Here is a 21,080-nt window from a genome sequence, read left to right on the forward strand (position 1 = left end):
TTTTTTTTTTTTTTTTTTTGTTGTTTGTTGTCTAGATCCTGGATTCGGATGAGATCAAATTCTATTTTATGATTCATTTTTACTCCGTGACGTTGGTTATGCTGTAATCGGGTTGTAGACTGGGAGACCTAGGTGGCCATGGGATTATTTGGCTATGCTATTGCTACTATGCAGTGTGGTTTCGGTTGGGATTGGTTGGTAGACTTCGGTTCGAATTTGGGTTTGGGTCTGACGGTTCGGGTTCCTTTACGGGCGAATACTATCATCAGGGACAAGTAGTATTGTCAGGCTCCGCTACAACAGATAGCGTACTGTACATTCAATAGCGTGGAACTCGACAGCTTAGGATAGGATAGGATTATATACTGGTCGTAAGAGGTTCTATGTAACTATCCACATTGAACGAGCGAGAGAATACCAGCGGTATGAAGCGAAACAAGCCAGGCCAAGATTATCAAGACGAAGGGGGGGGGGAATCGGGAATCTGAAGCACTCGGAACGTGGACAGTATTCGAAAAGTAAATGGTAACGTGGTAAGGAGGGGAGGGTCAGGTAGTAAGCGTTATCAATCAACATCGTCGCTATGCAATGCAATGCATACATACAACCGGCCGGTCAAATGCTCATGCAGTCATCATCGTCATCACTATCACCCACACTGGGAACGTGAAAAATAGGATCCACTATCCCCGCAGCGTCGGGACCGTACGTCCTGTACATCCTGCACGGTACCTCAGCCGACTAGGGCACATCGGGGACGGAAGAGGAAAGGGCAAGGCGCAAGGCGCAAGGCAAGGCACAGTGCAATTCAGTACCCCAAGCCCGCCAACACCGTCCGCGTCTCATGAACGGCCAGGCCGGACACGCCCAGCGCGCGGGACAGGGTGCCGCGCCGCAGGCGCTGCAAGCCGATGGCCACCTTCCACCCCTCGGTCTCCTGCAGCACGAAGACATACCGTTTGCCTTCCTGGTCGCGCACCGACGCCCGCAGCACGTGCAGTCCGCCACCGGGTTTGGCCGGCGTGGCCAGCCGGCAGGTGTTCTTGCACACCTTCAGCAGGTTGGCGAGGTAGGCGTCCGACTCCTCGGCGGTGGGCTCGTTGGTGCGTTTCGTGAAGGGACCGGGCGGCGGGCCGCGCGGGGGGTGGGGGTGCTGCGCCGCGTAGCGCGGGCACCAGACCTCGACGAGCTTCATGGTCCACGCTTTCACGTCCCACTCGCGCTGGCCCACGCCGCGGACGTCGTCGTCGATGAAGAGGCCCTCCGTGGTGATGCGCAGCACCAGTCCGTCGGAGACCATCCCCTGCCCCGCCACGAGTTGCGCCACCGGCGTGCGGAGGAAGGCGTTGTTGAAGGCGTAGACGCCCTGGATGACCACTTTATCGGGGTCCTTGGTTGCGTAGGGTCCCCGGTTGGACGGCGGGGGCGGGGGGTCGGTGCGCGCTGTGGATTGGGAGGGCGCGTACGAGGAGGATTCCGAGTAGACGGAGGAGCTGGAGGTGGTGGTGGTTGTTGTGGCGGTGCCGTAGGGCCGGCGGACGCGGTCGTAGGGGCGGAAGGAGTGGGCGTCGTCGTCGGCGGTGGCGGAGGATGTGGTTCGTGAGGTGGTGGGGGGTTTCTTGGTTGGGGATGGAGTTCGTGGGGACGATGTCGCTGATGCTGCTGCTGGTGCTGCCGCTTTCGCTTTGGCAGCTGCGGCGGCCTCCTGCGCGTCCTTGGCCTTCTTCTCGGCGTACTTCTTCGCGGCGGCCTCCTTGAGGGCCGCGAATTTGGCATCCGCCTCCTTCTTGGCGGCGGCTTTGGCGGCGGCTTCCTTTTCGGCGGCCTCCTTCTCCGCCTTGGCCTGGGCCTCCGCTGCCTCGCGCTCTGCGCGGGCCTTGGCCTCGGCCGCTCGCCGTTGCTCGCGCTCGCGCGCCTGCGCCGCCAGACGGTCGGCGCGCGCCTTCGCCTCGGCGGCCTCTCGTTCGGCCTTGGCCTTGGCCTCGGCGGCTTCCCGCTGGGCCTGCGCTTCGGCGGCCTCGCGCTCCGCTTTGGCGCGGGCCTCAGCGGCTTCTTTCTCGGCGCGCTCGCGGGCCTCGCGCGCGGCGGCCTCCTTGGCGGCGGCCATCTCCTTCTCGAGCTGTTCGCGTCGCTCGCGCAGTTCGCGCTCCATCGCCTCGCGCTCGCGCTGCTTCTGCTTCTCGCGCTGCTCGGCCTCGCGCTTGCGCTTGAAGGCTTCCATCTTGCGGCGGAGTTCTTCCTTACGTCGCGTTTCTTCGCGGGCTTTCTCCCAGTCGGCACCGCTGGAGGGCTTGGTAGATGCTGAAGGGGTAGGTTCAGGCTCGGGCTGAGGTGGTGGTGGCGGCGGCGGCGGCGGTGGTGGCGGTGACGATTGCGGTGGTGGTCCTCCTGCTTGCTGTTGTTGGTACTGGTGCCCTCCTCCTGCTCCGTAAGGTCCTCCACCTCCTCCTCCTGGTGGTGGTGGAGGGGCTGCTCCTCCCGCGTTGTTGTTGTATGCGCCTCCCCCGTAGTGCTGTTGCTGGGGTCCCCCACCAGACGCTCCTCCGTAGCCCTGATTGCCTCCGCGCGCATAATCATTACCTCCACCTCCACCAAAGCCCCCTCCTCCTCCTCCTCCACCACCTCCTCCACCGAATTCAAAACCTCCCCGCTTCCCGCGATTACTACCTCCGCCGCCCCTGTCACCGCCGCCGCCAGTACCCGCCTGCGCAGCGCCAAACGCCCACCCCGCCACACCCACGCCCACCGCCAGGATCGCGATCCCCATGCCGTTCCCGCTGGCGACGGTGGCGGCGTACCACGACTTCAGGATCGGGGAGACGGCGACCCAGACCAGCATGGCCAGGAGGGTGGAGACGCAGCCGGCGATGAAGCTGTTGCGCTGGGTCTGCAGAGAGGGGAGGTAGAGGAAGCCGGAGCCGGCGGAGTGCGGCGGGATGATGAAGATGTCGTAGTTCCCCGGCGGGAGGTCGGAGGTTTTGCGGTATTCGCCGTGGGTGGTGTTCGGCTTGGTGCCGTGGGGCGGTGGAGGGGGTGGGGGTGGACCGTCGTCCATTTTTTGGGCGGGGTGACTATGTTTGTTCGTAAAGGGTCGATTAGATTATGTGGTAACAACTGTATGTACTTGGTTGGAGATGGTGTGGCGTCTTTTTTTTGAGGTGGGTTCTGGGGTGTGGTTTGTTTTGGTGACAGCAACGGGTGGCCCGTGGGTTGGGTTGGGTTGGGTTGGGGTATTATCGTAGGGTCTGGGGTAGAGAGATGGGGGACGGCCGTCAACTCGGGGTTGAGGTTTGTGTTCGGGATGGGGTGGAGGATGCAGCTGGCTGGGATATTTTGATTGCGTCCGTCGAAAAGGGTTAATGCAGGTGAGGGAGATGGAGGTCGTGTCGGGGTGGTCGTGGATAGGGCATGGTGTTTAGCTGGAAGTCATGAATTAGGCGCTGATAGGGCAGTGTCAGTGTTTTGTTTTGTTTTTCCTTTTCGTTTGGGCTTGAGTGATTGGGGTGGGAGGAGATGAGACTCACTGGTTAGAGGGGAGGAAGAGTCAATGCGCAGTCGATGCGATGGAGATGTTGAGAGAAGCGAAAAGAAGGGAAGAGAGACGAGAGGGGAGGAGAGAAGAAGAGGTCGGGGAGTGGACAGTGGACAGACAGACTACAAACTAGCCTGTATAGTTACTAGTGTCACCCTTTTGCGTGTTTACGCAGACGCAACGGCCGGTGGTACTTTCTGATTAATTGATCTATCTTGATGAACATCTGACGTCGCGTGTGAATGGTGGTGTTTCAGAGCATCCGCGGCCCACTGGATGGCAGTTCTCATAGACTCTAGACTCTAGACTCAAGACTCATAGACTCATATAAAGTATTCGAATCGACGGAACGATACCCACATCCGACCCCCATCCACATATTTGCGGCGGACAAAGGACCCAGCAGATCTCCGAGAAGCCATGGAGAATGGTTCTATCTACTCATGTAGGACCCAAACATTCCAGCCAGCCAGCCATCGAAGCTCCACCACGGAGAAGTCATCCGCAGGAGGCTTAAGTTCGGTAAAGAATGAGCTGCTGCTACCGTGCCCTGGGATATATTCATAGTGGAGCCATGCTCTCATGCTCCCATGCTCTGACCAGGCGGTGATCTTTGTTTGTTGTGGTTTCAACGCTTTGGGCGATGGTCGCTGGGTAGATTCTACAGTTATGTTATTATGCCAAAGCTGACATAAGCTATGTCACTGCATCCCCGTCCATATGCTTTCTGCCTCAGGCCAGTAACGCCTATCGTCTCCAACCAAGGCATCCAGGCAGGCAGGCAGGCAGTTGTCCACGGTTGTTTGGGCTGGCACCAGTTCCAGCGGTGGTAACTGTTTCAAAGATATTAATAGATGCACTGGCATAGTACTCCGTAGCCAGTATAGAACTAGAGAGACTGACCTCTTCATCTTGCCAGATGATCTCCCCCTTGACAATCATGCTGAGTTGACCCCGTGAATTACAGCCACCGGCCAACATCACGGGGATGCGATGCTGCCTGTGATAACTTACCTGCCATGCCTGCCTTCCCCCCCGGATGCTGGACCGAATGGCGTCAATTATCTCGAGATCTCCACCCATTATAGACGAAAAGACTGACAGAAAGGCTCACTAGTGTCTCTCTCTACCTCTCTCTTTAACTCTTTATCCTAGAAAATATCTTTACTGAACACCACGAAATAGACTTGTTGATAGCATTCTGCCCTCTCTGGCCAAGGCGGTCAATCCCCTCGTCTCCGACCTCCACCCCCCCCTGCCCGGTCATTCATTGACTCCTCCAAATTCCAATTCATTCCGATTCCCCCTCAGTCCTGCTGGCTGCTGCTTGTGCTGCTGCCTTTTGGTTCTCTCCCCCGCTACTTTCCGACTCATTGATCTATATTTGTTGACCTTCACTTTTTGGAGAAATTCTCTACAACATCTCCCTCTTCCCCGCGCCAACTGTCCTCTCCCCCCCGGTCTACCTCGGGTTCAGCTCCTTGCACCCTCACTATCCTCACCAACACCGATCCCTTGGATACTGATCTCGGGCTCGGTACATCGCTTGCTACCTTCTTGACTTCGCATCCTACGCAGCAGTCATAGAATTTTTTCCTTGTCCGCCACAACCACCGTCGAGCCCCGAGAGGGCCCCTCCTCCTCCTCCTCCGCCGCCCCCCTCCCCCCTAATCCGATCGCTCCCGCAACATGTCCTCCCAACAACCAAACCCGGCCCCTTACCAGAGTCATGCGGCGCCTCATCTGCCCATTCCCGTTTACAATCCGGTAGCTGCGATCGCAGCCCCCGCGGGGACCTTCTTACCCGGGACCAAAGTTCAGGTTGGCAGCCATCGCGTCGTCGTCGAGAAATACCTCTCCGAGGGAGGCTTCGCCCATGTCTACGTCGTGCGCCTACCCCAGCCGGTCGATGGCTCTGATCGGGCAGTCCTCAAGCGCGTGGCGGTCCCGGATAAGTCGGCTTTGGCCAACATGCGCACTGAGGTCGAAACCATGAAGAAGCTCAAGGGGCATCGGCACATCGTCACCTACATTGACTCCCATGCGTCACAACTCCGCGGTGGTGGATACGAGGTCTTCTTGCTCATGGAATTCTGCGATGGCGGCGGTTTGATTGACTTCATGAACACGCGGTTGCAGAATCGCCTGACCGAGCCCGAAATCATCAAGATCTTCTCCGACGTGGCGGAAGGTGTGGCCTGCATGCACTACCTCAAGCCCCCGCTTCTGCACCGCGACCTCAAAGTGGAGAACGTTCTGATCTCGCGCCAGGGCAGGGCGGCCCTTTACAAGCTTTGCGACTTTGGATCGGCCGCGCCCCCTCGCCCGGCCGCCACCTCGGCCGCCGAGGGTCGGTTGATTGAAGATGACGTCCAGCGCCATACCACCCTGCAGTACCGCAGCCCCGAGATGATCGATGTCTACCGGAAGCAGCCGATCGACGAGAAGAGCGATATCTGGGCCCTGGGGGTCCTCTTGTACAAGCTGTGTTATTATACCACCCCGTTCGAAGAGGTTGGCCAGATGGCGATTCTGAATGCCAGCTACAAGTTCCCGAGTTACCCGGCCTTCTCGGATCGCTTGAAGATGCTGATCGGTAGGTTCCCCGGACATTGTAGTGATGGCCACGCTGACCCCGCCAGCTTGGATGTTGAAGGAACTCCCGCAGAAGCGGCCGAATATTTATGAGGTGGTGCGCGAGGTCTGTCACATGCAGGGCAAGGACGTCCCCATCAGTGATGTAAGTCTTGCGATTCCCTGTCACATCACTGGTCCTAACAACTCGGACAGATCTACGCTGCTCGCTCCACATCGGAAGCCCGCCGGTATCAGGAATTACCGCCCTCCCCCACCGAGGCGCCCCAGGTTGGTGCCGTCTTCTCTCCGCCGGTCCAGGAGACCCATATCATTCCGGAGATCGCCCCGATGCGTCGTGGCCGTCCGACCAGACCGACGCAGTCACCGCACCACTCGGCCAAGCCCAGTCCCTCCCCGTTCCGGGGCTCCGGGGATCCTTTCTCCGTCCTGGACAATGCCCAGCGTCCCCGCGACTCAGCGGACGAATTTACCAATCGGTTTCCCTCGTTGGATCAATTCCAGATTCTGCACGAGAAGGGGGGTAAATTCGACTTTGAATCCGCCGTGCCAGAGTCTAGTCCCGAAGATGATGACCTTGCGCGGCGCCTCACCAATGCGCTGGCGGACGATGCCTTTGCCAAGCACCAGTCGCCCGGTCCGGAGGGATCTGCCAGCCAGCGTCCCACGCAATCTCCGTCGACGCAATCTGCTCCGGTCGAACGCGTCGACAATGCGCGCGACGAAGGACGCGCCTCGGTGCCGCTGTACCAACCTGCCCCACAGCGACCTACTATGGTCTCGACTGGGACGATGACCTCGCCGCCGCCGACGCCGGGTGTGGCCGACTACAAACCGGCTAGTCGCCCCGTTTACAAGTTCCCCCCGGCCGACCACCAGCGACGCCCATCCAGCCACAAGCAGCCATCCGAGTCGGACCTCAAAGCAAAAGCTCCATCGCCGTCGACGAACGCAGTGGTCCAACCCCGCGGGTCCTCCGATCGGATCTCGGATTTGTCGGCTTCACCCCGACCCTCCCTCGAAGGCGGTCGCCCCAGCAATCTGGAGGTGGGCGAGTCGGCAGGGCGTTCGCGTTCGGCCAACGGTCGGTCCCGTCCCGTGTCGGTCCATGCTGGGGCGCGGTACGAGCTCCCCCGTGGGTCGGAGAGCGCGCGCTCGTCCCTGGATCTACCCCGGTCGCCCTACTATGAGGGCGGGGCACCTCTGCAGCATGCGCGGACGGAGGCGGACTCACTGGCCAACATCTCGTCGGACGTGGACTATCTCCGGGCGCGGGAAGAAGAAAGCAACAAGAAGCGCGACAAGCGGTACAGTGGTACGGCCAAGCACGGCAAGCGATCGAGCTTGTCGACCTTGTCGCTGTCCGGCACCAAAATGTTTGCGGGGCGGTTTGGGGACGCGTTCCGACGGTTTGAGCACAGCAACTCGGAGAGCAAAGTGCAGTCCCCCGTCACCGAAGAGGCCCCCAGCAAGTCCCCGATGATGCTCACGAGCGCGGATCTGACCTCGGAGCCGGCCAGTGAGCTGATTGACATGGACGGCAACGAGGATATCTCGCCGGAAATGCGGCGGGAGCTGGAACGGCGCCGGCTCTCCCAGGAGGAGAAACGCGTCGCCACCGCGGCGGCCGAGTATCGGAGACGGGTGGCTGAAGGCGGACAGCCTGGGGCCGGGGCTGGGGCTGGTGGGTGGCGCGACGGGCCACGGTCGCAGGCGATCCAAAACAAGGTGCAGTCACTCTTAGGCGAGTCGGCGCGGGCTCCTCCGCCGCCCAAGACGGCGACGGGCTACGGACGCTACACGGACGAGACGGCGGGGGCTTTGCCGGCAAAGCCTACGGAACTGCGGTCGAGCCGCGCGAGTGCGCCCGCCGAGCAGCCGACGAGCATCGGCAAACAACCTACGGCCAGCGGGCGGCCGGGGTCTTCCTCTGGGGGCCCACGTCCGGCGCTGCCGCCCAAACCGAAGAGTCTGCGCATGCCCACGGGGATGGAAGGACAAGCGGGCAGTCAGGATCGGAGTCCCACGGTGGCGGCGACGCCAGCCAGTGCGGGCGGGGAAGATTGGGAGGCCAGCTTCAGTCGGCGGTTTCCGAGTCTGTCGGGCTTAGAGATGGAGACGGAGATCGAGCTGCCGCGGGTGGCTCCTCATAGTCTCCGGACGAAGGAGGTATAAGTAGTTGGTATACATATATGCTTAGAGCGTGGTAGTGAGCGAGTGAGCGATGTGAGCGATGTGAGCTATAATTGTATTGGGTGGTGTGGATAGACTTGTTTAAAGGAAAGCTAACCCCTTTTGCTGCTGCATATATACTTTTGGACTTTTGGAGGCTGTAGTTCTTTCGATGGATCGATCGATCGGGGAGACATGAGACATGAGACAGTGTAGATCCGATTGATTGTATACATGTATGTATATTCGTCGATTGTTGCTCGGGCACCCAGGCGGTGCCCACTGGGCAGATAGGGTGGATATGCCCCAAGCGGTTAGCGCGGTCTTCCTTCCGCCTTCTCCTCTTGTGGTGCTTGCTTTCTTCTCCGCACCACCTCCGAGACAGTCTCATCCTCCTCACCACTCACTGGCGTGCACTCATCACCATGGCCCCCGTCACTCTCACCACTGTCGACCGTACGTTCCAGTTGCCCTAGATCACTGCATCACACCACCGCCTTCTACTAACGCTCCAATGCCAACCACCAGACGACCTCAAAGAAATCATCCAACACCTCTTCGAGATCCAATCCGCCGTCCACGGATACCTCGGCCCAGAGACCCAGCAAGAGCTCGTCCGGAAGATGTACGTGCAGCCAGCCAGCCACCTCCCTCCCAATTCCCCGCCGAACATTAACCTCCCGCCAGCAAAAACCTCACCCTCGCCCTCCAGACTCTCCAAACCCACACCGCCCCCACCAATCCGGACGCCACAGCCACCAACAGCACCACCAACCCGCAGGACCCAACCCTGGGGAGCGTGCAACTCCCGCCGGAGATCATCGACTACGTGGACGCGGCGCGCAACCCGGACATCTACACGCGCGAGTTCGTGGAGCTGGTGCAGCGCGGCAACCAGGACCTCAAGGGGAAGAAGGAGGCGTTCCGCGGGTTTCGGGACGTGCTGGCGCGGGAGATCCGCGGTGCCATGCCCGAGTGTCGCGGGGAGGTGAGGCGGGTGATGGAGAGGACGGGGGGGGAGGATTAGATTCTTATCTTATGGGGTAAACGGAGGGGGGGGGGGGTTGTTTTTGGTCGTGAGGGGAAAGGGAAAGGGTTTGCTGTATTTCTATATGGAAGGCGTTGTTGCGGGGGGAAATATGGTTTTTTTTATGGCGTTTCTGAGGTCGGGAGTTTGGGTTTCTGTGGTGGATCATATGATGCATTGGGGGCAATATACTGCCGATCGATTCAGTGGTGAAGCAATACATAAGAAGCGCAGGCAGGCAGGCAGACAGGCAGGCAGGCAGTGCTGGGGCTGGAATGCTTCATTGAAAACTATTTATAACCCTGACGTGACGTATCCGAATGGTGAATGACATTTCCAGGTCCAGGTCCAGTCCACGTGTGGACGGCGGACGCAGGGGATGATCGGATCGCGATCGGAGACGGAGCGCTGGGAATGATATCAGGTATTGACAAGTAGACGAGGTGTTCAGAGTACCAGTTATTGACTATTGACCAGTCATTACCCAGTATGAAATCAGTAATCAGTTGAATGATGAGTCGAGTGGAGCTGTCATTTCCGGCTGTCTTCCTTGCTGTCTTTCCCCGCGTTTGTTTGTCGGTCAATCTGGGTCGAGTTAGTCCAGGATGACTGCATATGTTAGTGAGTTAGTGATTCTCGTGACTTGCTGCCTGTCTTTCCTCTCCTCTCTGACTCTTTCTCCTCTCTCTCGCACACCATCTCTCACACACACACACTCTCTCTCTCTTCTCTCTCCCACTGCATCCCTCTCGCTCCTTTCTTCCCTTTCCTCTCCTCTCCTCTCCTCTCCTCTCCTCCTCTCCTCTTCTCCTCTCTCCTCTCCGCTCCTCTCTATATCTCTCCACTCCACCACTTACTTAGCTTCATACTATACGATACTACCATATACTACTCCCATCTCTACCTAACTACTCAACCACTCGTGAATGAATCCCATTCAACGATGAAACCATGATCACCGGCCCGACCACATCCCCCGGCAATGGCGTCGTCGGGGGCTACACCGGCCACAGTATGGCCCTCCGCATCGCCATTGCCACCCTGGCCGCCATCAGCTGGTACAACGCCGTGGAGCTGGTCATCCTCGTGTTCGTGACCTTCGCCCAGTTCCGGGGCCCCTACTTCTGGTCGCTGCTGATCTCCTCGCTGGGGCTGATCCCCTACTCGACCGGCTTCCTCCTCAAATACTTCGACCTGGCGCCCGCCGCCCTGTCGGTGACGCTCATCACCATCGGGTGGTACACGATGGTGACGGGCCAGTCGGTGGTGCTGTACTCGCGGCTGCACCTGGTGCTGCCCAACGCGCGCATCCTGCGCCAGGTGCGGTACATGATCACGATCGACGCGTGCCTGCTGCACCTGCCGACGACGGTGCTGACGTACGGGTCGAACCTGGCGCCGCGCAAGGCCGCCTTCATCGCCGGCTACAACATCATGGAGAAGATCCAGATGACCTGCTTCTGCCTGCAGGAGTTCATCCTGTCCGCGCTCTACATCTGGGAGACGGTGCGCATGCTGCGCCTGGACCCGGACCGCGGCAAGCGCAAGATCATGTACCAGCTCGTGGCCATCAACCTGATCATCATCTTCTTGGACCTGGCGCTGCTGGTCATCGAGTACCGCGACCTCTACATCATGGAGACCATGATCAAGGGCGTCATCTACAGCGTCAAGCTGAAGCTCGAGTTCGCCGTCCTCGGCAAGCTCGTCCTGCTGGTCCGGGGCCATCACGTCTGGAAATGCGACTCCGCCCTCGCCGTCAGCAGCCCGCCGCCGCCGCCGACCGCCGTCGGCGACGAGCAGCAACCCACACGGACCCTGGCCGATTACCCGGATTTCGTCGACGCCACCCGCGTCACGTCGGACCTGACGCACCCGGGCACGCACGCGCCCCTCGCGACCCGCCGCCGCTCGCACCCCTGGATGGACAGCGAGGACGTCTCGATCGCCATGTTCGAGCACGCGACCTGCACGACCACGCGCAGCAGCACGACGCAGCGGAGTCTCAGCGGGCGCCGCCGCCTCGACCATCCGCGCACGGGCCATTCGGATGTCTCGCACTCGTGGAGCGGCGAGACGCAGACCAGCCACTCGTTCCTGTCGGCCACGGGCCAGGAGCGGGAACTGCGCCCGGCCGACTTTACAGGAAACTGGGGGAAACCCGGGGGGAGTTTCTAGACCCCCTATACGTCGTCGTCTGGATCGGTTTGTCATGATTGATGAGTTATGAGGTTATGCGGTGTTTTGGGAGGTAAAGCCCGTTTCTAGTATATTGGGTAGTTGAATTCATGCACATAGTGATTCTGTACTGTACTTTGTTTTGGCTGAGGAGCAAGAAACGCTACCATGGATCTCTCGTAAAACATGACGTATCTCGGGTTCAGGGGAGTTAGTACGGGAGGTATACGGCGAACTGGGACGGGTAACCCAGTCCGGGAAAAAGCCAAAAGTGGAGCCCTGAACCACCGGAATGTGGATTGTGGAATCTCCTCTCCGCTAAACTTACGGCTGCAACCCGCCCTGACCCATCTCCTGGAGGGACAAGTCAAACGGGGAGTTTTCGTTGAATGTGAGTTGATTCCATGTGAGTTTATTCCATCTAGTATGTTAGTCGGATTCCGATTGAACCGAGGTTTTACTGTGCGGACTCTTGCCACGCAGGGCCCAGGAGGGGTGTTCGGGGCCAATCGCATGGCATCGTATTAAAGTTGTGTTGGGTGGGTGGGTGGGTTGCCTTGTCTTGCCTTGCCTCTGCGGTGCGGTGGTCTGCTGGGCTCAGCTCCGCTTACATTCCCAACTTCCTTGTCCAGTGTGGTGTCCTGTACTCTACTCGACGGGACTGGAGTTACATGGACAGGAAGGGTGCTGTGCTGGACAGACAGTCAAGGAGTTACACTATAGTAGCTAAAGTACTGTACTGTACTGTACTGTACTGTACTGTCACAACCCCCGGCGAACACTACGCTCCGCTGAGCTAAGCCCTGCTAACATAACTAGTTACCGTCTGCCACTGCGCCTACCCCATGGGGAAAGCTGGTCGTGTTCACGGCACCTCTGCACTTCAGGTTCGTGTGCATGTCCATCTCACTATCCCATCCCGAGGAGGGTAATTGCAACAATGCTTGACTGATGATACCCTTCGACGGGGAACCCCTGGTCGTCGCTTGGCTCAGCATGCTACAGTTGTAGTCCGTTGGCCTTCTCCCCTGTCTTCCTTACCACAGTCTTCCCGCTGAAGAACTTGCCTGAGGTATGGCTTATACTGTAGGCTTCACATTCTGCAGTTGGGCGCTGAGTGCCGATCTGGTTGCAAGACAGTCTACCATCACACCGAACTGAGACTTCGAAGACGCACTACATCTTCACAGACACGGAACCACCACAAAGAAAAATCATAATCATTACAATATCAACAAGTCCCATCTGATCAACATGGTCAAGACTAATCAAACAAGCGACAGAAAACGCCTTAACCCAGCATGCCGGATGCATTTGCACCTGCAAACTCCAAGCGCCAATCCAAGCCATATGGACACCACCAGTAAAAGTCCCAAGTCGGAGGAACACGCTACACAATCTGATGCGAGAAAAAAAAACAGCTTTCCAGCAACTACCCCATTTCGTAGTCCCCAACTCGGAAAATGAATATGCACATGCTATTCCACATTGGTAAATCATCATGAGATGCGGATCGCACAACTCGATGCAATATTCAAGAACGGCTCTTGGGCTGAGACAGCAGATGCAGACGGCTCATGGTCAGCACGCCCCGGTTGCGAGCACGAGCACTGCCCGGGGTGGTAGCGGTAGTGGCGGTGGTGCTGGCGCGTCCCGCCGAGGGTCGGGTTGCAGAGCGGAGCGGAGTGTGGGAGCGGACTTTGCTGGGCGTGGGCGTACCTGCCACACTCGAGGCCGTATCCTTAGTAGCACTGGGAGCACTGGGAGTACCCGTGGCTTTGGCGAACAGAGTGGAAGCACGGCCGGTCTTCTTGAATGGCGACGGCGACGGCGCGCTCATCTTGAGGCGCTTGGCGCTGCGCGCTCCCGCATTATCGGCTGGAGGCACGTTTTCGGCATCAACATCCTCTGCCTCGACGGCTGTGCGGTTGCGTTTCTTATGACCAATTCCGTGGGGAACACCGGCAATCTCGGGCAAGGAACTCGCGTCGTGCTTCTCCTCCTCGACAGTGGGACGGTTGCGTTTCTTGTGGCCGATACCGTGGGGCACGCCGGCAATCTCGGGCAGAGGAGTGGCGTCGGAAGGACGCACCTGGCGGATAGTAGGCGTGGACGCCTCGCTGTTCTTGGTGGTGCTGCCGATCTTGCTGGGGCTGCGGGCGTGGTCCGGGGTCAAGGTAGGTAGAGTGGGGTAAACAATGTCAGAGACCACCCGAGAGGCACTCGCGGTGGGGAGTTTCGAAGGAGAAGGCGAGAACACGGTTTCCTCCGGAGCATCCTTCACGCAAGGAGTGAACTCAACGCGCTTCTTAGGAGAAGGAGTGTGCGAGGGTTCCTCGGTGGCGTCCCGCGACGAGCCGAACAGCATGTTCGAGCTGAAGTCGGGAGCCGCCACATGGGTGCCTGCCGCAATCTTGAGGGGGTCTTTGGAGAAAAGCTGATGGGGTTGACGAAGGATCGACCGGAGTTGGCTGAAATTGGGAATGTTGCTCTTCAGCCGGGGGTTGAAGTCGGTCTGAGGCGTGCGCGGGACCTCTGGCTGCGTGGGGGCTGGGGAGCGGACCAGCGAGGGAATCATCGAAGTGCGAGCAGGTCTCACGGTCGACGCACGCGCCGCCGAGGCTCGGGTCGGAGTCATCAAAGACTTGCGGAAAGAGTGCTTGGGACGCGTGAAACTGGGCTTAGGGCTGTTCAGAGTAGGGAGACGACTGGTCGAGGCGTCATCAGTCTGATTGTGCTTGACGCGTTTAGCTGAAGCGGCAACCGGGGCAGGCGAGGGCCGTGCAACGGGGGCCTTGAAAGGCGAAGGCGACTTGCTGTCGGTCTCGTCCAATCGTGCCTTGGAGTTGGTTCTCTTGAGAGTTTTCTTCTCAATGACCGGCTGGAAGCGACCCGGAGCGGCACGGAAGGCCGAGGGATGATTTGCGATGGAGTCCATCTTCTTGAATTCGGCCATATGAGCATCGGTGAAACGGTCGGTCTTTCCCTTGGGCTGCACGATCTTTCTCTCAGTGGCCTCGGCTTTGTCCTGTGCGCTGTTGGCCTGATCCTTGACCATCTGCGCCTTGATTTTCGCGGCGTCCAGGCGCACGCTCTCCATGAGCTTCTTGGCCTCGTCGCTCAGCTGGGCCTCTTGGCTGGCAAACTTGAACTCAAACGCAGGGGTGCCGTAGTATGCCGACGCGGGGGAGTCTCTAGCCTTGGTCGGAGTGCTCTCAATCGCGGTGTCCTTGACGACGTTGCCTTGGGCATCCTTCTTGACGGGGTTGAACCCCAAAACCAAGCCGGAGTCGGGCTGCTTAGTGGTGCTCTGGTGGACCTTGCTGGGGTGCATATCTTGGTGGGAAGGACGCGCCATGACGGTGGAGGGGGTCTTTGCACCGGGACCCTTAGCCGCAGCGGGTGTAGCCCTGAGCGGGGTGGCAACGCTTGGGATTCTGGAAGGGGTGGTGCCCTTGACTGGCGAAGTCAACTGGGTGATTCTCTTCGGGGTCGCCTCGACTCGCGCGGACGCGGCATTGGGAGTTTTCTTGGGCGTAGCTTCGGCGCGATCGGACGCGTCGCCGGCGCCCTTCTTGGGGGTCTCTCCGCTCTTGGAGAACGCGGCGCTCTTCATCTTCTTGAATGTCGACTCGGCCTTTTCGAACGCGGCAGTGATGGATCGCTTTTTGGTCCGCTCCGCCCTTGCGGCTGCGGCACGCGTCGATTGGGCTTCGGTTTCCTTGGATGCAGTTTCGGGGGCTTCGGCTGTAGCAGGAGCAGGCTGAGGAGGTTCGGGTTTTTCGCTTGCGGGGGCAGATTTCTTGTCCACTACAGCAGGGGCGTTGTCGGCCTCACGTTCAGGTTCGGGATTGAGTTCAGAGGTGTTGACAACGGCGGTCTCCTCACGTTCAAGAACAGGGGGTAGATCGGTAGGTTCGTGGGTGGGTTGGGATTTCTTCTTGTTCCTGGTGGTCCGTTTGTTTGGCTTCTTAGGGAGTTGGTCGTCATGCCGATTGTTGACGTGATCTTTGTTGACGTGACTGTGCTCAGCGGGGACAGGTGGTGGCTGAGGTTCCTAAGCGGGTCATTCAGTGTCAGTGACTTGAGGCACACAGGGTAGCATTCCACACCCCCTCCCTCCCTCGGATCTCACCTGATCCTTCACGTTGACGGGGGGTGGGATGCTCGGATGGGCGAATGGCTTACCTCGGACACGGACGCATCGCGATTGCGCAGACGGGCGGACCGTCGGACCGCCATGGCTGCTATATACAATGAATTGGTAATGGGATGTGATAAGATACGGGGATAAAAGGGATGATATCGAGGGTATAACAGTGGCAATGCACAAGAATGACGACAAGAGGAGAATTGAGCGCATGGGGTAAAAGGGCGAATAAACAAAACAGCGGCCAGGCGGTGAGCTGACGTCAAAGCTTAGATAAGTGATCACGTGCACGCATACACCCCATCTTCATTCTACTGCTTGAGCTTATCACTAAACAACAATTAACAACAGACACCAGAATGAACAACTACAATCCAAAAGGATATGTTTCCTCCATGCCCATCACCGTCTTCGGCTGCACCGTCTCCAGCGGCTTCACCGCCTCTGTCTCATCGAACCAGATATACGCGTCGAACTGCTGCTGCAGGTCCGCCTGCGAGTAATGCGACATGCGTTCGGTGTCCGGCCGGTAGATGACGCCGATGAACCGCTCAAGCCTATGACTCTCGGCGGCCATGGCCTCCTTGAGCCGGGGGCTGATGCGCCCCTCGCGGAGATCCCACACGAAGCGCGGGATGCCCGTGTGATGGGCCAGCCACTCCCAGCTATCGGGCCTCGAGGGCCGGACGGTCATGATCTCCATGTCCTCGTCCCACTCGTGGGCGGCGGCGACGGTGCCCGTGTGCGTGCCGCAGCCGAGGGTGGCGACGTTCTCGCGGCCGAAGCGCTCGCGACACAGCTGGCCGATGTTGACCTCCTTGCGGCGCGTGCCCATGCTCGTGAAGCGCGCATCGCCGCAGTGGGAGTTGTGGGCCCAGACGACGGCCTTGCTGCCCGCGGGCCGACTCTTCAGCACACGGCGCAGCGTGTCCACCATGTGCGTGTCGCGCAGCGTCCACGACGAGGCCGAGCTGTAGTACATGGCCTTGTAGTAGCGCTCGGCGTCGCGCACCAGGTAGGCGTTCTGCTGGCCGCTGTGGTACTCCTCGCCGTCGTGCACATCCTCGGAATACTCCAGCCGCCGGGCCAACAGGTCGCGCAGCATCTGCACGACCCCTTGCTCGCAGTCCGCCATGCCGCGCAGCGAGGCCAGCCCGTACGCCGTGGGGTCCTCCACCCACGGTTGCAGGCAGCCGTAGCGGCGGCGCGCGTCCTTGCCCGCGGCGGGGTCGATGCGGTCCAGGTAGTCGATGACCGCCTGGATCGACGCGCCCATGCTGTACAGGTCGAGACCGTAGAACCCGGCCCTCTGCGCGGGATCGGTCCGCGTCGCGTTGCGGTCGCGCATCCATTCGACCAGGTCCTGGGTCTCGCGGTTGCGCCACATCCAGGTCGGAAAGCGTTTGAAGGGTTCATGCGCGTTGTCGTCGCCGCCCTGTCGGATGCGGGCCTGCGGCCCCGGGCGCTGGCGCACGTACCGGTCGACGGATTCCGCGTCGGGCCAGTCGGCTTCCACGGCGACGATGTTGAAGCCGTGGTGCTCGATCAGGCGCTTGGTGATCTCCGCGCGGGCGGCGTAGAACTCCGAGGTGCCATGCGTGCCGTCGCCGAGGAGGACGACGCGGTACTCGCCGAAGGTGTCGAAGTGGGACCCAAAGGTTGGGTCGTGGATGGCGGGCAGAGGGTGAGCTGCTGCGGTGAAGAGGTCTTGGAATTGCGACATCGTGGGGGTCGGTTTGAAGTGTTGGGCTAGACGCCAGAGCTTAGCTGTCATCAGTGATTCAGCCCATTTTTGGGAATGTGTTTGTTCCGATACGAGATGACAGTATGGGCGCGAGGCACGCGCGGAGTTTATATACTGGCACGCCGTCCGATTAGGGTTCGGCAGCGGCGAGATGAGATCACCACCGGGTCATCGTGACTTGATCTTCGCCACCTTCCGAGCAATGAATGAGGAGGACTAGCGAGTAATATGCTCATACGGAGTACAGTACCAGATGATTTAGAGTATAGCTTACATCCTGTATCTTGATATCAACCCTCCAACCCGCCGATCCCTTCCTTCCCGATCCCAATCCCTCACCATCACCACCACCATCTATACCCCAGACCCCAGACTCCAACACCACCGACACCTACACAGAAAAATGCCCCCCACCCCAACTGCAACCGGAAAACTAACCCCCTTCATCCGCGCCCAAGAATCCCTCTACGGCCCCATAACCACCATCCGCGACCCCGCGCAATGGACCCCGCCCGCGCAATCCGGCGGCCACCGCGGCCGCTACCTGTGGACGGACGCGTTCGGCGTCCTCAACTTCCTCACGCTGCACCGGGAAACCGCCCTCCACCACCAGCCCCAAAACCAGCCCCAACCCCCCACCAAGGACCACTACCTCACCCTGGCCACGACGCTGATCACCACCGTGCACCGCACGCTGGGCACCACGCGCGCCTCACCCTCCACCCCGCTCCCGCCCGCCACGCCCACCAACCCCCTCGCCGGCGGGCTGCGCATCGGCAAACCGCACGCCCACGGGCCCGACGGCGACGGCCAGTACCACCATTACCTGACGTTGTGGATGTTCGCGCTGAACCGGACGGCGGTGGCCACGGGCGATCGGACGTGGAACGACCAGGCGGTCGCGCTGGCGCGGGCGATTCATCCGCATTTCGTGCGCGGCGGGAGCGGGAGCGGTAGCGGGAGCGGGGGCGGTGGCGGTGGCGGTGGCGGCCCGCATCACCCACCGCGAATGGTGTGGAAGATGGACGTCCACCTGGAACAGGTGCTGGTGGCGTCGGAGGGGAATCTCGATCCCGTGGATGGGTGGGTGGTGTTTCGGTTGCTGCGGGCGACGGATCGGTGGTTTCGGCGGCGGGATCAGCAAGGGCCGGAGGACGAGTTGTTAGCAGGCGAGATTGAGGATTATCGGCGGATCGTCCAGCGGAAGGGCGAGGGGTTCGTCTCGCATGATCCCTTGGATTTGGGGATGGCGATGTGGACGGCGCATTGGTTTGCCGACTCGAAAGGGGAGGAGTGGGCGGGGCGGATGGCGGGGGATTGTTTGGCGAGGGTTGGTATGGTCTTTCCTTTCCTCTCCTTTCCTTTCCTCTCCTTTCCTTTCCTCTCCTTTCCTTTCCTTTCCTTTCCCTCCCTGGGGGTTGTGGTTAAGAAATCAATGGGCTGGGCTGGGATGGGATGAGAGGCTGATGCTGCAGGGTAAACAAGATGAGTTGTTCGAGAGACGACACTTCCTTGACCGCGATCTCCGCTCGCGGTTGGCCTTCCGTGAGTTCGGGACGTGTTTGGGCCTCCGGTGCATGGCGGAGCAGTCCGACCAGGACCGCGCGGTCGAGCTGAAGAGCCACGCGGAGCGGATCGTCGAGTGCTGGGATCCGTACATCTGGATGGAGACGGGCCGCAATGCGACGCCGGAGGAGTTGCGGCCCATCACGCGGGTCATGTATGCCGCCGCGTTGATCCCCGGAGGTGAGTGGGCTGAGTGAGTCCTTTGCAGGTCATTATTGATATTCGACAGCTTTCTGTCGGGGTTACTTCGGACCTGAACCCATAGCTTGACGGGTTAAACAACCCGAGAGTAAGAGAATTCACAACAGATAATTACCTGATGCATTGAGGTAAGCGTACTCTACAAGATCAGTCAACCAGGCGGTCTCCAAAAAAATGCAAGCATGTACAGTATGTATATCACAGCCCGAGGAAACTCCCCTTCCTCGAACATCCATCATTCTATCAACGCCACAAACATAAAATCATAAAACCCAAACCCTCTAAACTCCAGGGAGCCCCACAATCTCCCTCCACGGGATATTGGTCCGAGGGAGAAGGTAAATCGTATAAACCGTGGCCAGTGCAATCAAAAGACCCGTTACCTGCAGCAGAAACATTAGCTCCCCTCTATCCTTACCCTCAAAGGGTGCACACAATCCCCGAACGCCCATGAGAAAACATACCTTCTCAAACCAAGTGTGAAACCAAATAGCCGTCATCAACAACATCCACAGCCCCAAGCCTACGACCGTCCACGCCAACCGGACTGACCACACCCCGAAAATATCCTGCCCATCAGCATCTCCACCCTGGTCAAGTCCATCCGTCTTCTCCCCTTCTTCCTTCTCCTTCGAACCCACCTCCTCCCGGGACAGCCGGGCGCCCCAGACCTCAAACCCAATCAACGAGGTCATCAACACCAACATGAACACATGTCCACTGACATCGTGCCCGCCGCGCCACGCGCCGCCAGCCCCTTTACACGCCACCGCCGTCGCCAGCGTCCCGAAGTCGGTGGTGGTGTACGGGTTCTCGGCCTCGGGGATCGCCCGCTCGCACTTCCCGCCCGTCAGCACGAAGCTGCGGTCGATCAGCGCCGGGCCGAAGAACCACTGCGTCGTCAGGTACCACGCCGTGGTGGCGAGCGCGTACCGGATGACGGCCTGCGTCGTGCGGCGGGACCGGTGCGCCGCAGCGGCGCTGGTGTTACCACTGGCGCCGCGACCGCCGCTCCCGGTGTAGGCGGATTGGGTGAGGAGGAGCAGGACGAAGGCGAAAGTCGTCCAGAGCCAGCCGATCTTCACGAAGTAGAGGTTGAAGACGTTGTCCTTGCGCGCAAAATAGTTGACGGGCTGAACGGCGGCGGGAAACGAGAGGTGCAGGTCCGAGGCGATGGTTGGGGCGAAGGGGGATGGGTGGTTCTGGAGTGGGCGGCTGCTGCTGCTGCTGGCGCTGGCGCTCGGATCACGGCTGCCGTAGGCGGTTGGCGAGAGGACGGAGAAAACAGACCCCACGACCAGCGTGAGAGGATAGATGAGGAGAGCGGTGACCGGCGGTTGGCGCGATCGTGATGTGGTCGGGGTCGTTGCTGCTGCTGCTGCTACTCCTCCAGCGGGAGAAGGGGGATTGTCCGCGGATGGCATCGTGGTTTTTTTCTCTTCTGTTGTCCGGGTGATTGTACTCGTCTTGTGGTGTATTGCTTCGGAGATGGATAGAGGATGTGAAATGATGTTCTATGTGAGTAAAATGAGGAGAAAATGCATGTATTGGAGGAATTAAGGGGAAATGGTCTGAAAGGATGAGGATATAAAAGCATGCAGTGATGATACAAAGGGAGAGGAAATGAAATGCAAATGGCGGAAGTCGGATGGATGACGTCGCTGCCTGCCTTCCGGCCGCCCTAACCAGATTCTTCCAACAACCACAACCACAACCACAACCACAACCACCGGCACAGCCACACCTGCAACGATTACGCTATCATTACAATACATTTAAATCTACTGATGGTCCTTGTTGACAGCATCATAGTCATTAAATTCGTAGTCTCTACGACTTGGGAAAAATGTATACATCATCTTCAGCTGCAAGCTGAAGCTGAGGCCCAAAGCCCTTCCTTCACAACACCTTCAGC

At 59.3% G+C, this 21,080-nt stretch overlaps 8 protein-coding genes across 8 annotated transcripts; 4 read left to right on the forward strand and 4 right to left on the reverse strand.

The window, feature by feature from the left end:
* Positions 1 to 705: 705 nt before the first annotated feature.
* Positions 706 to 3,495, reverse strand: BO86DRAFT_426253 (uncharacterized protein). Its single transcript, XM_025675510.1, has one exon. It carries the CDS (start codon positions 3,053 to 3,055, stop codon positions 809 to 811), a length of 2,247 nt encoding a protein of 748 aa, XP_025529390.1. The 5' UTR covers positions 3,056 to 3,495; the 3' UTR covers positions 706 to 808.
* Positions 3,496 to 4,836: 1,341 nt separating this feature from the next.
* BO86DRAFT_454976 (putative serine/threonine protein kinase) lies at positions 4,837 to 8,755 on the forward strand. Its single transcript, XM_025677084.1, has 3 exons — positions 4,837 to 6,128; positions 6,175 to 6,272; positions 6,323 to 8,755. Exons 1-3 carry the CDS (start codon positions 5,222 to 5,224, stop codon positions 8,300 to 8,302), a joined length of 2,985 nt encoding a protein of 994 aa, XP_025529391.1. The 5' UTR covers positions 4,837 to 5,221; the 3' UTR covers positions 8,303 to 8,755.
* nut2 (mediator complex subunit NUT2) lies at positions 8,725 to 9,326 on the forward strand (the record flags this gene model as incomplete). The annotated part of the gene is made up of 3 exons (XM_025670596.1): positions 8,725 to 8,755; positions 8,828 to 8,924; positions 8,987 to 9,326. The coding sequence occupies 3 exons, from the start codon at positions 8,725 to 8,727 to the stop codon at positions 9,324 to 9,326; spliced, it is 468 nt and encodes a 155-aa protein (XP_025529392.1).
* A 951-nt stretch (positions 9,327 to 10,277) lies between these two features.
* Positions 10,278 to 11,504, forward strand: BO86DRAFT_309145 (uncharacterized protein; the record flags this gene model as incomplete). Its single annotated transcript, XM_025667801.1, has 1 exon — positions 10,278 to 11,504. One exon carries the CDS (start codon positions 10,278 to 10,280, stop codon positions 11,502 to 11,504), a length of 1,227 nt encoding a protein of 408 aa, XP_025529393.1.
* Positions 11,505 to 12,714: 1,210 nt separating this feature from the next.
* Positions 12,715 to 15,835, reverse strand: BO86DRAFT_387760 (uncharacterized protein). Its single transcript, XM_025671670.1, has 2 exons — positions 15,693 to 15,835; positions 12,715 to 15,561 (listed from the first exon to the last, which is right to left on the reverse strand). Exons 1-2 carry the CDS (start codon positions 15,744 to 15,746, stop codon positions 13,039 to 13,041), a joined length of 2,577 nt encoding a protein of 858 aa, XP_025529394.1. The 5' UTR covers positions 15,747 to 15,835; the 3' UTR covers positions 12,715 to 13,038.
* Positions 15,836 to 15,953: 118 nt separating this feature from the next.
* On the reverse strand, positions 15,954 to 17,554 carry BO86DRAFT_387762 (putative erythromycin esterase). Its single transcript, XM_025671671.1, has one exon. The coding sequence runs from the start codon at positions 17,375 to 17,377 to the stop codon at positions 16,022 to 16,024; it is 1,356 nt and encodes a 451-aa protein (XP_025529395.1). The 5' UTR covers positions 17,378 to 17,554; the 3' UTR covers positions 15,954 to 16,021.
* A 61-nt stretch (positions 17,555 to 17,615) lies between these two features.
* On the forward strand, positions 17,616 to 19,340 carry BO86DRAFT_40462 (uncharacterized protein). The gene is made up of 3 exons (XM_025674033.1): positions 17,616 to 18,732; positions 18,884 to 19,144; positions 19,194 to 19,340. Exons 1-3 carry the CDS (start codon positions 17,802 to 17,804, stop codon positions 19,232 to 19,234), a joined length of 1,233 nt encoding a protein of 410 aa, XP_025529396.1. The 5' UTR covers positions 17,616 to 17,801; the 3' UTR covers positions 19,235 to 19,340.
* Positions 19,298 to 20,769, reverse strand: BO86DRAFT_387763 (putative inositol phospholipid biosynthesis protein Scs3). The gene is made up of 2 exons (XM_025671672.1): positions 19,630 to 20,769; positions 19,298 to 19,548 (listed from the first exon to the last, which is right to left on the reverse strand). Exons 1-2 carry the CDS (start codon positions 20,587 to 20,589, stop codon positions 19,447 to 19,449), a joined length of 1,062 nt encoding a protein of 353 aa, XP_025529397.1. The 5' UTR covers positions 20,590 to 20,769; the 3' UTR covers positions 19,298 to 19,446.
* Between the last annotated feature and the right edge of the window lie 311 nt (positions 20,770 to 21,080).

Source organism: Aspergillus japonicus, assembly GCF_003184785.1.
Source record: "Aspergillus japonicus CBS 114.51 unplaced genomic scaffold BO86scaffold_13, whole genome shotgun sequence".
In the NCBI taxonomy this organism is placed as follows: domain Eukaryota; kingdom Fungi; phylum Ascomycota; class Eurotiomycetes; order Eurotiales; family Aspergillaceae; genus Aspergillus; species Aspergillus japonicus.

Coding starts and splice junctions, on each gene's coding strand:
- BO86DRAFT_387762 (XM_025671671.1), bottom strand. CDS start 17,377: ATGTCGCAATTCCAAGACCTCTTCACCGCAGCAGCTCACCCTCTGCCC.
- BO86DRAFT_40462 (XM_025674033.1), top strand. CDS start 17,802: ATGCCCCCCACCCCAACTGCAACCGGAAAACTAACCCCCTTCATCCGC. Junction 18,733..18,883: donor GGATTGTTTGGCGAGGGTTG/GTATGGTCTTTC, acceptor AGGGTAAACAAG/ATGAGTTGTTCGAGAGACGA. Junction 19,145..19,193: donor CGCCGCGTTGATCCCCGGAG/GTGAGTGGGCTG, acceptor GATATTCGACAG/CTTTCTGTCGGGGTTACTTC.
- BO86DRAFT_426253 (XM_025675510.1), bottom strand. CDS start 3,055: ATGGACGACGGTCCACCCCCACCCCCTCCACCGCCCCACGGCACCAAG.
- BO86DRAFT_387763 (XM_025671672.1), bottom strand. CDS start 20,589: ATGCCATCCGCGGACAATCCCCCTTCTCCCGCTGGAGGAGTAGCAGCA. Junction 19,549..19,629: donor TTCACACTTGGTTTGAGAAG/GTATGTTTTCTC, acceptor TTTCTGCTGCAG/GTAACGGGTCTTTTGATTGC.
- BO86DRAFT_454976 (XM_025677084.1), top strand. CDS start 5,222: ATGTCCTCCCAACAACCAAACCCGGCCCCTTACCAGAGTCATGCGGCG. Junction 6,129..6,174: donor TCGCTTGAAGATGCTGATCG/GTAGGTTCCCCG, acceptor TGACCCCGCCAG/CTTGGATGTTGAAGGAACTC. Junction 6,273..6,322: donor AGGACGTCCCCATCAGTGAT/GTAAGTCTTGCG, acceptor CAACTCGGACAG/ATCTACGCTGCTCGCTCCAC.
- BO86DRAFT_387760 (XM_025671670.1), bottom strand. CDS start 15,746: ATGGCGGTCCGACGGTCCGCCCGTCTGCGCAATCGCGATGCGTCCGTG. Junction 15,562..15,692: donor GCGATGCGTCCGTGTCCGAG/GTAAGCCATTCG, acceptor TGACCCGCTTAG/GAACCTCAGCCACCACCTGT.